General features: G+C 36.4%; 1 protein-coding gene and 1 pseudogene across 1 annotated transcript in view; one reads left to right on the forward strand and one right to left on the reverse strand.

Annotated features, from left to right (window-relative positions):
• The window catches only part of LOC108396756 (ankyrin repeat domain-containing protein 26-like), a 94,133-nt gene that overhangs the window by 33,318 nt on the left and 45,762 nt on the right, over window positions 1-15,053 (forward strand). The window contains exons 19-26 of the mRNA XM_073230490.1: window positions 1,511-1,544; window positions 3,398-3,457; window positions 4,412-4,475; window positions 6,650-6,719; window positions 6,827-6,939; window positions 9,517-9,643; window positions 10,012-10,070; window positions 12,337-12,430. Coding sequence (XP_073086591.1) covers window positions 1,511-1,544; window positions 3,398-3,457; window positions 4,412-4,475; window positions 6,650-6,719; window positions 6,827-6,939; window positions 9,517-9,643; window positions 10,012-10,070; window positions 12,337-12,430 — 621 coding nt within the window. The remainder of the gene's footprint in view (window positions 1-1,510; window positions 1,545-3,397; window positions 3,458-4,411; window positions 4,476-6,649; window positions 6,720-6,826; window positions 6,940-9,516; window positions 9,644-10,011; window positions 10,071-12,336; window positions 12,431-15,053) is intronic.
• LOC140848580 (U6 spliceosomal RNA) lies at window positions 14,148-14,243 on the reverse strand (annotated as a pseudogene).

Raw genomic sequence — 15,053 nt, forward strand, 5'->3', positions numbered from 1 at the left:
ATCCACACTGCTCCCGGAAGACTGTGTACAAAACCAGATGGCAGATTGGATTTGCCCTGTGGGCCACAGCTTGCTGACCCCTCATATAGACAGGAAGAAGGAAACCACAGAAAAGAGACTGAGAGGCGAAAGAAGCTTTAGTTTTCCTGGACTCGTATCAGCCCATCTTGAAGTATTTGTTCACCCATGAATACCAAAGTAAACAGGGTGCTCAACTAGTTCAACTTCAAATGTGGTTCTTTTTCTAGGCCTTATGTCTTTTTCATTTCTGTTCCTTAAAAATTTTATTCCTTTAAGCAGAAAAAAAATAGTAGTTTGTCGCTTTCTTGTTTTTTTTTTTGTTGTTGTTGTTGTTGTTGTGAAACCATTAATTAAGAGTCCATGTTTGACTATAGGGGCAACAGTGGAGGGAGATAAACCAGGGGCACAAAAGAGGTGTGGTTAGTAAGATTGAATGGTAATTGAATGTGAAAAGTTAGGGAAGAGAGAGATGTAAATTGGCTCCTAGCTTTCCAGGTTTGGGGAGCATGCAGATTGGACATGAGGAATGAACAGCGAAGGCAGTGGGTCAACAGAAAGACCCTCCCTTTTTTTTTTCTGTACGTGTTAAGTTTGATGGAATATCCGTGTTTGACATTTTCAGTAATTGGATAATTGAATAATAGGAGTTTGTGGCTAGAGAGCTCCAGGGTTGGAGATGCAGACTGGAAATAATCTGATTATAATTATTAGACAAACTCATATATCCCGATGAGCTTGTTTGTGTTGGAGAACATGTAGAATGAGAGGCCAGTGGCAACGCTGTTGGAACAGCAACATTGAAGGGATGGGGTGGGCAGGGGGGAGTCGGTAAGAAGACTGAGTTGTGGCTAGAGATGAGCAGCAGAGCAGGTGGGTCCAGATAGACTCTGTAGAAACGGAAGGAGACAGTCTGAAGACGTGTTACTTTATAACACCGGAATGACAAAGTCTGTCACGCTTCTCTTGTAACTGGAAATAGGGCCGGAGGGAGTCGCGTGTCCTGTGTTTTGCCATGCTGCAAAGTACAGCACCTGTAGACCCAGCTCCCTTGTGGTCGGGTTTTGTTCTGAACTGAGCAGTCTCAACCGAAGAGCTGGGGAAGTTGTGTTGTGTTACGTTGTAAGTGTAAGTTGTAAGCATATTCTCCTCTCCCTGCACCTAGTGGTGAGTGTCCAGAAAAGTTATGCTATTTAAGTTTGACATTGTCAGTTTATGATCCTGATTCTTCTACTGATACTATTTTCTGTCAGTCTGATCGGGATTGGGTCGGATTATGGTCACTGTGAATAGCAGTTGTAGTTTTCACATTTTGATAAATACACAGGAGGGGAAGTAATTGTTGTTAATACATCGATTGCCTACCAATAGCATAATTAATATTCATTCCACTATAGTCTCCAGGTGTGGTCCCAGATGGACACTTTTTAACAAAGCATCAGTTTTACACTTTTAAATACATATAAGGTGAATTTTATTTTTTCTCTATTAGGGAAGAAGCATTCTGAAGAGGACTCTTTAAAGAAGTAGGTTCTTACGTTTTTTTTTTTAAAAAAAACTGTATGTTAACTGAAGGAATGCAGATAAATAACGTGTTGAATGTGTAATAGTTTAAATTCAGGTTTCTTCCTTTTTTATCATCCTGTGGGTGTGTGTTTTCATAGTAGAAAGGTGGGTAGTGGGTTTAGTGAATGCAATGAAAGAGATAAGAATGAATTTCTAGTAGAGATCAGGTTTCCAGAGGACCGCACTGGGTTGGATAGAAATAAGGGTTTTAGAAAAAAGGTCAGAGTTTTTGGGGTTTATGACAAGTTAGATGGGGGGACTATTAAAGTGCTTAACACTTGTTATCTAATTGCAGTAGCTTTGCAAAGTCGCTGTGCTGTGATAGCCTAGTGTTTGTTAATTAGGCAACTGTGGTTCAGGTGGGTGGGTTGATTGACCCATGATTCCACAGTTAGCAGGAGCTGACCCACGATTTGACTGTCAGTCGGCCCGGCTCCCAGTCCATTCGCTTTTCTCAGTATAGATTGATAGGACCAAGTGGACCGTGTGATAAAGTCAAATTCAGCTAAGTGTTAACTCCGATGTAGTTTTCTTATGAAGCCCGGTTAGTCCAAGCATTTGTCCTAACATATTTGACAGTTGCAGTGGTAACTAGTACCTTGTTTTTACTAGCATCAGAGTTTTAGGGCAGATCTCAGTTGGCTGTGGCCACAGAACCATAGGATTTATATTAGCAAGGTCTAATCAGGCATGTATCCTTGGATGTAGTGATATCTACTCTCCTTGAGATGAATTATTTTTCTGTAAGTAAAGAATATCTGTGAGTAGACCATGTTATGTTGGTGAAATTCAGTGTCTATTTGTAAACTGTTTATGAAAGATTTCTGTACATGCTGACTTGTCAGTCTGGTTTCCCTTCCCATTAACCCTTGTCTGTCTGGTTTGTGAAAATTCATCCTTCGTTCCCTCCTTTCCTCCTTTCCTCCTTTCCTTTCCCCTTTCCCTTTTTCATTTCCCATGCGCTTTCCTTCTTTCCTTCCATCTTTCTTTGGACATACTTTTCTTCCATGACATTACTATAATCTTTTCTGGATTTTTTTTATACTCCTCTGCTTTTCATGGTGTTTCTTTTGTTCTGTTAGTTTTCCCACTTCTGTCCACTGAGTATTCTCCACATTTCTGTAGACAACATCAAAAGCTCAAAGAATTTCGGGATTGTAAGGATTCTCAGAGATGAGTTAATCAAAATACCCTCCAGAACTTCAGCCTGTGTTTAACATCCTGGCCAAGTGGTTGTTCAAATGGAGACTTTTAAACCCAAAGAGTAAAGTAGTTAGTTGATTGGATATGGTAAGTGCCAAGATGAGGATTAAATTCAGGTTTCTTCCTTTTTTTTAAATCATCCTGTAGGTGTGTTTTTTCATAATAGAAAGGTGGGGAGTGGGTCTAGTGAACACAATGAAAGAGATAAGAATGAATTTCTAGGAGAGATCAGGTTTCCAGAGGACCGCACTGGGTTGGACAGAAATAAGATTTTAGAAAAAAGATCAGAGTTTCTGTGGTTTATGACGAGTTAGATCAAGATAAATTACAGGAACGAGGGACATGGGGTGTTGGGAGTTGTCCAGAAAGGTGTTTTGAATCGCGAGCTCAAGGGAGTCCTGAGCAGGTGGCCGCTCTTTAGTTTGTTTCATTGAGGGAACTAGCATATTTGGGGGTTTATCCTGAAAGATAATGGAGTCATTTAAAGCCATTTTGAAAACAGAGACCAAATTTTAATTATATCAAAAAACTTCATTTAATAGCCGACTCTTCATTCTTTTTTTTTTTTTTTTTAAACAAACAAACTCACTCATCTTTGTTACACATACAGGAGTGGGGGTCAGTCTTCCAAGTCAACTGAAGACAAACATGGAGATGAAGCATCATTCAAGTAAGATCTGCTGGTTCAGAGTTTGAGTAGATGGAGAAGGAGTAGTAGCAGTTGAAGCCAGGTTTTGACTTGGAACAGAGTTCTACCCTTGGCGTGATTAGCTACAGTGATAGGGGACATTGCATCTAATGTGATGAGATAATATATTGATAAATAACTTTATAATAGCTGAGATGCCGTGAATTCCCACGAAGAAAGAACAGCTGACAACCAGAAATAGTAAACATTTTCAGAACACAGCAACTAATCTGTCAGAACCTGTGAAAACTCACATTGGGTTTTATTTACTATTCCAAAATAATTTCAAGTTAAAGAACAAATCATTCCATTGCACAGGTGTTTCTCTGAGCATTTTGGGGACACAGTAACTCCTGAAACCCTCCTAGCAACCTTGTAAAATAAGGTGGCAGGATCCCTACTTTCTAGAGCAAGACTTTGAATTGAAGAGAAGCAGCTTATCCAAGAACAAGTAGCTGTTGGTTACAGAGCTAGGCCTTCTGCGTGCAAGATACGTCCGTATGGCCAGCTAACTCTGAGTCATTTACTGAGCCGTAGTGCCCTCACTTCATGACGGGTCCACCTTACTATCTTACTATTTTCCTTCTCTAATTTTTTACCCACTAAAAAGTTTGTAGAACTTACAGATTTGGACTAATTATGGACTAATTAACATTTTGATATTAGCTCTGTGTTATTAGCCAAAATACTCTTTTAGAGTTTAATATATTTGGTAAATGTTTTTCATATCAGTATTAAAATAGTTATATTATTTATTAACTTTAAGCTATAGTCAAGAAAGTTATTTAAAGGTTTTATGAAAACCAAGGCCAAATCGGTTAGATATATCAAAAATCCTCAGTCAATAGACACTCGTGTGTCTTCACTGTTTTTTTTTTTTTTTTTAAGAAATTAACTCACTCTTTTGTTACATTTGTTTGCCGCACATCTTTACAGGATATCTGGCATTGATGATTCCTTTCCTGAGTCCGCTGATGAAGACTTTGATTTTGATGAAAAGGTACAATGCTCTCGTCAAATTAATTATCATGCTCTGTATTCAGATTTTTCTAGTTTTTACTCCTAAATATAGCACTGGTCTGTCAATCATAATTCTGTGTTTGTAATGGAAAGTTTGTCAGAGCAAACCACTTTATAGAAATACTACTAGTCAAATTTTTTTTTTTACTTTGGTAAATACTGTAGATAAGAGCTGAGGAGAAAAATGGCTGGGACATGCATAGTGACAGGAGAATTCTATTGGGACGAGCGTTCCTACAGTGGGGAAAATAGGAAATTTGGCCAAGAATAAGGACCGTTACTGTGATTTTGAAATCATACCGATATCACTTATGTAATACTCATGCATAAAGGAACTCTGTAATGGATCGATTTACTTATTTTAATAATCATGGATTCTTCTTGGTGCCTTTTATTTCAAAAACTATATAGCATATATCATAGAGGTGTTTTTTTTGGGGGGGGACACTTTTTATTTTGGTATCATACACCTGTTAGGAGAGATTTTTTTTCTATTCCTATCCTTGATTCTGCATTTGGACTAAAATAATATTAAAAATTGTGGAAATTTACATATTTCAATGCCCTCTTTCGAAATTAATATTACAATGGGATTCAACTGTTTTCTAAATCATTTCTTTAAGAGTAAATTTTAAACTCTTGATGTAATTTAGGGATAAATGTTTTGCCTAAAGTAACAACCAGCTCTAAAAACAGGGACTCCTACTAGCCATATGGGAAAACATGCAGTTTGCTCAAATTTTTGTTTTATACTTACAAAAAATACCTATTCAGCATCTTTGTATCACATTCTAAAATTCCATACTTAAGAGATTTTTTAAGTTATAGTTATTTCAGTATTCATTTTAACACCCCTGCCTCACTACTGGAGGTTACGAAACATAATTGCGTACCTCGTGGGTCACCTAGAATAAGGTCTGGCATGGAAGAAGCAGTTTCACATTTTTTCAGTGTGACTAAATGATAAATGGAATTCTGTGTAATAGAACATTACAAGTAAGAGAATATGCATAATCCTCATTAAACCTGTTTATATTCCTCAATATATGGCCTATATATTCCCTTTTAATATTTAGGATGTGTACGTTCAATTGAGTTTTGTTGAAAAAGTGCATCATAAATAAGGAGGAAGTATGTTAGAAATATGTGATGATAAGAAAGATGACAGTGTGTTTTTTAGCAGCCTCCAGTTGTGAGCTTACAATTTCATCTTAAAAATTTTCAACCTTTTTTAGGCCCATCTCATTAGATATAGCTTTTCCAATAGATACACCCTTTAAAGCTATGTATTTTTCCTCAGAATTCTGAGTATCAATTTTTTCAACAAGTGGAAAGTTGGTGTGTTTGGGACATGTCTTTTTCTATCTTTTTCCCTCTTTCACAGTAATTTACAGCTTTTTTAGGTAGTGGTAGATGACCACATTCAGCTAACTGGATGACTTATTTTACAGTGACAAAATTAACTCCTTATTACAGTAGTAGTTATAAACAAATAATTGTCGAATAATACAAATCAGTATGGTTAGGGATACAGTATGAACAAAAGGCTGTATTTTTCATACATTACATACAGTGAGGTATGTAGAAAAAATATGTATTCCAGTATTTATCAATGTATATACATAGTGTATTTATGGATATACTATGAGCAAAAGCCTCCAGAGGAGAAGCAACTTAAACAGTTTGCAATTCCAGTTCATCTAAATAAGAGACTTCTAAACACTGAACTTCAATTCCCCCTACAAGACAATTTATGCAAATATAAATCATGGCAAACACATGTAAAAATGCAACAAAAATTGATAATTCTTAATATTTCTTTTTCCAATAATACTTTAAACTACTGAGGTATAAATTTTTGTTTTGGTGGTTCTGGTAAAGAAAACAATCTAGTAGATATCGTAGTATTTTTTTGTATAATAATCAATTAGCAGTAAGGATAGTAATATTTTGGGGCCACATATATCATCTCTCACAATCCTCGCCCCTGAGAAGACGTAGGAGAGTAAATGGCAGAACTGAGATTTGTGTCTACATTTGAATGATTTCAAAGCCCGAGGTCTCTATGTTAGATCAACTAGTAAATGGTGACTATTACACGTATTTTGTCAAATTTGGTGCTTGTGATTCTTAAAGCTATTACTTTTTTTCTAGAACATGCAGAAACCAAACTTAAAAAAGCTAATGGATGCTTTTCTGCAACCCAAGAAGGAGGAAAAAGAAAGTAAGCTATTTGAGACTGTCCATTCTTGGGTTATTCTGGGTTATTCACCGATTTGAAATTTCAGGTATTTTCATGTACTCTTAATTTGTTTTTCACTGTAATCAAAGCAAAATGTCACATTGTGAGGCCAGGTGAAAGAGCCAACAGCCAGGGCTTTTCTCATGAGAAATCTGTTGTGAAACCTTCTCTCAAGTCTTCAGCAGGCCTTGGTCTTACAAAGGTGAGTTGTTTTGTTTTCAGCTTTTCCCCCATGCTTTTTCACATGCCATCGTCCTGATGCTTTTGGTGATGAAAAGGATCCTAGAAAGAAAGGGAAGTCCTCCAGATCATGGTATAAAGCTGTGAAAGCAAGAGAGAAATCTGTACAGGATTGAGATTTATACAAGTTGGTGGGAGTCGGCAATCCTGAGGTCTGCCGTGATGGAGGGAAGGAATCAGACAGCAGTGAGGAAGAAAAGCTAGGTGACTAGGAAGACGAGGGTGGGAAGAAGGGGCCAAATTCATTTAAGAAGGGTGAGATGAATATAAAGATTGAGTAAAGAGTCAAATGAGAGAGACTATAAAAACACAACAGAAAATAAGTGAGAACAGGACCTCTATGTTATAAAATATGGTAGAAATTCTTTGGAGTGTACAGTAAGAAAACCAGGTAATGAAAGAACTGTTCAGGTGTTTACGAAGAACTGAATAAAAATTTAATCCTCACTTTCAAGCTCAATAAAGTGATATATTTAATCTGGCACAGTCTGTTCATAGGTAATGCAAAGTGACATCTTTTTTAGGCTTTATCAGGTTTATTATGAATTATGACTCATTGGCCCTTCTGTTTCTAACTTAACTTACTTAATTATACATGTTACTGTTTGGTTGAATCCTGGTAGGTATTTTAGATCATTTTGAGAATAAAAAGAGAGGAAATTAATGAGCATTTATCAACTCTTCTCATTAGTTAAAATGAAAGTTTTGGACTATTTAAGTGAGGTTCTTCATCTCCATCCATTAAATGAGAACTTAAATTTTAAGCTGCAACACTCTTAAATATATATACATACAAATTATTTTTTTCTGGGGAAATTCTGATTTAACTTTTCCTAATAGAATCTGTATGCAGTAGGCACATAGGGATACAACAAATTAATAAAGTCACAGTTTCTTATTTTTCTCATATAAACTACTTGCTGTTATAGAATCAAAGGGAGAGATTGTCAACAGAATGCACAAAATTATTTCTGGAAAATGACTTTTACCTTTTAAAACATCTCCAGCAATGGGTACATTTCATATTATTCTCAGGAAATGTTATTAACTTTAGAATTCAGAGTTGTTAAACCTAGCATAAATGTTGTCATATCTCAAATTCAGAAATTGTGGTGACTTGATTTCTTTAGTTACTCCTTTCTTCTCTCCTTGTGAATACTGGGTCCTGCCTGATAATCATAGATGAATTCTGTATCATCTTGAATTGGTGTTTTACAATTAAATCTTTTCATTAACATAAAAATGCTAATATTGCCATAATATCCCAGAAATAACTGTTTGCGTGCATTCATAAAGGAGTTTATTTTTAATCCTTGAAGCAGATGCTGAAATACATAATAGAAAATTTGAGTGCCATGATTCTTCTGTTCTCTTTTTTTATTTTCAAAATTTCAGAGGTCTGTGTAGGTTTGCATTACTTAATTATATCAGTTTAGTGTATTTTTCAAATATTTATCTTCTAACGTAATATACTTCTCCTGAGTAAGTTTTCTGATTTTTACTCCAAATGTATTTATCCAAATCTTTCCTCCCAGTCCTCCGGCTGCCTCAAATTTGATGGGTCCCAAATGAAAGACCGTGTCCCTGACCCGTTCCTGACCCTTGGTCCTCTGCTCCGTGCCCCAGTCCCCTTATCCTAGTAACAGCACCACTGAAACACTGAAGCGGGAAAAATCCTGGCCTCCAGGCCTCCCTGCCATCACCACATCCAGTCATCACCAAGTTCAGTCTTTCCTATCTGCTGACCGTAATTCACTTTCTCACCTGTAATTTTTAAACGCTCTTTTCTAGTGTAGTTCCCCGCTAGGTTCATTTTTACATTGCTACTAGTGACCTTTCCGAAAACGTTAGTGACAGTGTCGCCCCTCTGCTTACCTCGTGGATCCCCATTACCCGAAGGAGAAAGCTCATCGCCTTGCATTGGCATTTGCCTGATTTGGCTTGGCCCCGATTGCTCCAGTTTTCTCCCTCCGTTACTTTGGTACCTTCACTTACTGTGTCATTTCACCTCTCATCCTTTTGCTCATTCTGCCCTTCCTAGATGGACCTTCACAGCCTCCCTCTGAACTTTATCTTTCAAGATATAGCCCCTCTTTTTCTTTTCTGTTTTCCTTTTCTATTGCAGTATCATTGATACTCCATCCTGCATTGGCTTCAAATATACAACACAGTGGTTCAACAGTATCCCATATAATTTAGTCTTCACCCCTGGGGTTATAAGATACAGCCCTTTTTTTGATCAGCATCTTCCAAGCTTTCCAGATACACTGACTGTTCTCTTTTTTGGTCTTGTTTGCCTGACTGCCCTTTATGCAGTGCACTTCCGTTGCAGAACTAATGGATGATGCTTGTTTTCATGTTCTCTCTACCCCTGCTGGAACGTAGGCAGAGCTGTCTTTGATTTGTGTTTCCAGCTTCTCCCGGGAGAATGTCTTTGATCTGATAGGTATAGAGTTGTAGTCTTCCTAACCAAGAGTGAGCAAGTGAATGAATATGGTGTTTTCTGAAACTGGGTTTGTGTTTCAATTTGTTTTTACAGAAAGGACCAGTGCAGACAGTGGTTGGAAAAGAAGAAAGTTGTAGTAATACTGTTGAAAGAGTTCAAAAAGAAAAAATAAATAATGACAATTTGAATTCTCGTGAAGCACACAAAAGTAATAGAGGCGGTAAGTTAGTGAATATCTGAAATTTTTTCTATGCCTAAATGCTAGTATGAAAACATCTAGAATTTGTAAGATTAACTTTATGAAACGAGCGTAGAATGCTGCAAGAAACTAATGTTTAAATTTATAAGGGATCAGTTTTGATGTCCAAATCTGACATCCCTTATGTCGAAGAATGGTTTTTTTTGCTGTCTTCATGAGTATCCCAGCTACTACCTTTTTCTTCCCAAAAATGCTTCATCTCTGAAATTCCTTTGTGCAATTACTTTTATTTTATTGAGGTACTCATGAATGGAGATATATTTGTATGTGTATTTCAAATTCATGGCGGTAATTATTCTCATTAGTGTATCTGCAACTACCTTTTATAGATGAGATGTCAGCATTGGGATTAGAAGAGGAAGACGCAGAATCACCATGGGATTCCGAGGTACTATATTCCTTTTTCTTAAGTATAAGCATTAAGTGATGTTTAACATAAAAGGAAATGCTTTGACTTCACTTTCTCACCTCTGCATTTGTCCATACAAATGATTTCCTTGTATTTTTTAACCTATAATTAACAGATAATTATGCGCTGAGTACTGCATAATACAGTTCTATTAATTTATAAGATCGATTTAATGAAAGCAGTGTAGTATAGTGCAAGAAACTAAAGCTTAAAATCATAAGGGATCAGCTCTGATGTCACCTGAAAAACTAAATTACTATTCTAGGTCAACCTGTGGCCAAACATACGATTTCATGGCATCTATGACTGTGTAAAACTCCTAATGAGGTTCAGTTTGGGTCATAATTTCTTACAACTTAGAACTTGAAAAGTTAGTGCCTGGGACTTGAAACTATTATTATGTTTGGATTATCAAGTAACTCTGCAAGGAAGTTTTCAGGAGAAGGAAAAGCATGGGGAGTGGCAATAAATATGTGACATCATAATAACCACAGTTCGGTTTAGCAGTGTTTTACTGAGTAAAAACCATTCTGGATAGTTAAAAGAGCGTGCATTGAGTGCTTTATGGCAGCCGTACTCATACTATTGTGAGTGTAAAGTAATGGTGACTTCTTCCAAGGAAACAACTGTGGAAGGAGATAAGGCACTGATTTTAGATAAAGGCTACCTCAGCATAATGGTACAAGCTCTGTATGTGATGTCAAAAGACATACCAGTCTCCTGGTTCTGTCACTTAACTAGATACGGGATCTTGGAGAAACTTGTTTAGTCTGTTTGACTGTCAGTGACCTCGTTCATAAAAATGGTACCAATACCTACCTCTCAGGTATTTGTAAGGAACAAATGTGGAAACAAATGTGAAAACCATTTGTAAAGTGTAAAGGGTGCTCTAGACACATATGACGGAATGATGGCAGTGGTGTTGAGTGACTTGCTCCATATTGAGGACACTTTTGAAACGTGAAGGACAATAAAATGGCAGTAGTGTCAAGAAAAAGAACGGAGGAGTTGGAATTGTGGATTTTTAATTTGGTGTATGTGAAGTTTCAGTATATTATTATTGGGGATACCCCCTAGATACACTTAATGGCCTTCTCAGAGAGATTATTTTAAATGTTTCAATTTTAAATAAATTTCGGTTGTTGAATAATGACTATATGCTGGACAGTTAGATTCTGTACAGGGTTAGGCTATAGTAGTAGAAACAGTAAAGTATATTATAAGTCACTGTAAATGCTTGATATAGAGGAAGTGGAGAATGTTAGGTTAGAGAATATCGGGAGAGTTTGTAGTTAGGATGGGGATGGGCGTGGCAGTGGAATTTAGGTAGTCAGGAAGGATCTCTGAGTATGTCAAATGCTGCCACGTGAAGGATGAGAAGGAGCCAGTCATGTGAAGGTCTAAAAGAAGGACTCTGGATAAAGAGAATGACGGATCACACCTGTTGATCATTTATTTTACTCTAGCATCTTGGAATGACCAGGAAGCAGGAAGTGGGGTAACCATCATCATATTGTTGTTGTGTGCAGTAAAGTAAATGTGCATAATAAAGTTCCTGGCACAGTTTAGATGGTTAATAGATAATGTTGTTCTTCCCTTAATAAACTTTCCTAAAATTTTTTGCTGTAAACATAATTTAAAATCTTTACTACTTTTCCACTTTGTTCAAGCATTTTTCCTCTCAATAAAATTTTTATCAAATAATAGTTGCATCCTTCCAAACTCCTGTTTACTGAAATGAAGCAGCTTCTACAGTTACCTGTTTATATTCCACATGACATGCTCTAGGGTTTTTTATCATGCCAAGTATCTGATTTTAACACCAAAAAACATTTCTTTCTTTAGAAATAATTTTACATTGAAAGCAAGTATACCTGTTGAAGAGTTTGTTTAAATCAGTATTTTATTAACTGTCCTCTTTCTTTGGTGGGGAAAGCCAAGCAGGGTTAGATGTTTGGTTAGTTCCTTACTGAAATGTGCACATGGGTCAGGCTCTTGTCTGTGAAAATACTTAACTCTGGCCTTCCATGCTCAGTTTTACAGTCAGTAGCCAAGTGGAGGTAAAAGGTAATCTTGATCTAGAGAGAGTAAATAAGTTTTCCTATTTAAGTATTTTGGGTTTTAATACATGCTTCTTCTGTTTTTAAGTCTAATTGCTTGTAAAGTAGGAAATCAGGGTATGCTCTTAGAAATAATGGGATTAGGAAATCTTCGTGCAACTCATTATTGATATTAATTTTAACAGAGTCTCCCAGAGAGTCTTCCACAGAAGAATGTTGGTCATTTTTCTGGTTCTCCAGGTCAAAGCGGAGAAAACCTATTAAATAAACAAGTAGGAGGTAAGAACTGTATTTTATAATGCAGTCATTTGACTGAATGTTGACATAAAACATGAATATTGAAATGTTCTAGTAGCGAAAGATAGTCACCTGTTAAATGCATAGCAAGGACAAAGATGTGAAAAGGAGATAAGTTATATATTAGGTGTCAGCAAGAGATTGAGAGTTGTTAACACTAAAAGCATTCAGTTTTTGGTTCCATTTCAATATACTCGTAAGACCTAAGAAAAGTCAGGAACTAAAAAAGACGAAGAGGGAATGAAGAATGAGAAAGGCAGAGAGGGTAAAGGGAGGACAGACAGTAAAGAAGCAGATATACAGTGGAGATGGTGGTAAAATAAGGGAAGAGTAGAGCATTTGAAATACGGGAATACTAGCAAGTGAGCTTCCAGTATCAGAGCTTCTCAGAGGATAGATAGCAGAATGTTCCCACTCTTCCTGTTCTCCTCACTGCTGGGAGGCTATCAAAGACTGAGGCTCCTCATCATGCGGAGCTATGTTTACCTGACATCGGTGAACGTAAAACCTTTGTGGTCAGCTGTCAGTGCATGTACTTGAATGCCATGTCATGTAAAATGTTGCAGCTTCATAGGAGCGCATCATATGGGTCAAAGTGAGGGAGCTGGAAGGAAGAGGAGAGCCAGGTCAGTTAGATTGAGAACAAGGAAGCTATAAAAAGGCTTTTCTGATGAAAATTCCGTGAGAAAGTTCATGACTTAATTTTCAGTTTTGGAGATGTGATAGTGAGGAACTTGATGCTAGATTCCAGAAGGTCAAGTTCAAAAGGGACCAGTTTCTCAGATTTTAATGAATCAGCTGAGACCTTGTTAAAAAACACACATTGCGAACTGTCCGCCTGCTCTGTCCGCCCTCTTCTCCATCATTCTGAATTCTAGGGATGCCAGCCTCACCAAGCCCTGTATTTCAATCAAATAGTTACCCCCATTGTGTGCTTCTCTGCTTGTCTTGCAATGGTCTTGCATGATCTCTGCATTCCTGTCTACCTGTTCGGGTCTGGCTAACCTCACTTGTTTAAGTCTCAGCACAGGCACTGTCTCTGAAAAACCCATTCCTGACTCCTTTTATCCATGGTCTTTTTTAAACCTTTACTTAGCTGGAATTGAATAAATAACTATTGAGTAAAGTAAATAAAGACTATTTATACAAAGATAATTTAAGAGATTGTCCCTTATAGTTCAGAGCAAAGCAGACTAGACACATAGATAAATTATTTTCAGTTCATGTTGTTAAGGCATAAGAAGAAAAATTTATAATGCACTAAGGTAGTCCCCAAGAAAGAGACACCTATTTATCTGGGGAAAGGTAGCCCTAATAAAGGAGGACTTTACATGGCAGTCTGAATCTTTAAACAGGAAAAGGAGTTTGTCAAATAGTGGAGTCAAACATTTTGGGTAAAAAGGAAGGGTATACACTAATAAAGGCGTAAAAAGTAACAATAATTTTGGACCCTGAGTTACGTAGTTGAGGCTTAGTATGTTGTCAAAATGGTACAATTGTGAGTAGGAAATAGAGTATATTGTACCTTTATATGTTTTTACTGTATTTAAAATTTTTGTTTTGTATATTGATGTCAGATGGGTGGATCTTTGAATGAGTCTTTGAGATGTTTGTATGCTTTTTTTTTTTTTTTTTTTTTTCTATTTTTTCAATTTTTTATTTCAAGATAATTTTAGATGTACAGAAGTGTTGCAAAAATAAAAACAAGGTACAGTTCACAAATTTGTGTATCTTTGTTCAGGGGTCATACTATTCATTGTAACATTCCAATTTTATGGTGTAGCACAAAAGTTACATTTTTGAATACTGCTTTTATGTCTGGCTATTTTACTAAAGTCTTATATTTAAAATTTGCAGGGTTTTTTTGGGTCTTTTATGTGGACAGTAATATCACCTGCAGGTTGTTTTTTATCCCTGTTCTTATTTTAAAAATTATTTTTTCCTACTTTTTAAAATTAAGGTATTATTGATACACACTCTTACGAAGGTTTCACATGAAAAAACAATGTGGTTACTACATTTACCCATATAATTGGCCTATTCTTTTAATTTTTTTTTTTTTTTTTTTTTTTTTTTTGAGAGGGCATCTCTCATATTTATTGATCAAATGGTTGTTAACAACAATAAAATTCAGTATAGGGGGGTCAATGCTCAATGTACAATCATTAATCCATCTCAAGCCTAATTCTCGTCAGTCTCCAATCTTCTGAAGCATAACGAACAAGTTCTTACATGGTGAACGAATTCTTACAGAGTGAATAAATTCTTACATGGTGAACAGTACAAGGGCAGTCATCACAGAAACTTTCGGTTTTGATCATGCAATATGACCTATAAACCATCAGGTCAAATATGAATATTCATTTGATTTTTGTACTTGATTTATATGTTGATCCCACATTTCTCCTATTATTATTATTATTTTTATTTTTAATAAAATGCTGAAGTGGTAGGTAGATGCAAGATAAAGGTAGAAAACATAGTTTAGTGCTGTAAGAAGGCAAATGTAGATGATCAGATGATCAGGTGTGTGCCTATGGACTAAGTATTAATCCAGGCTAGACAAGGGCAGTAAGACATCCACGGATGCAGAAGATTTCTCTCA

The sequence above is a fragment of the Manis javanica genome, chromosome 3 (genome assembly GCF_040802235.1).
Source record: "Manis javanica isolate MJ-LG chromosome 3, MJ_LKY, whole genome shotgun sequence".
Lineage (NCBI taxonomy): Eukaryota > Metazoa > Chordata > Mammalia > Pholidota > Manidae > Manis > Manis javanica.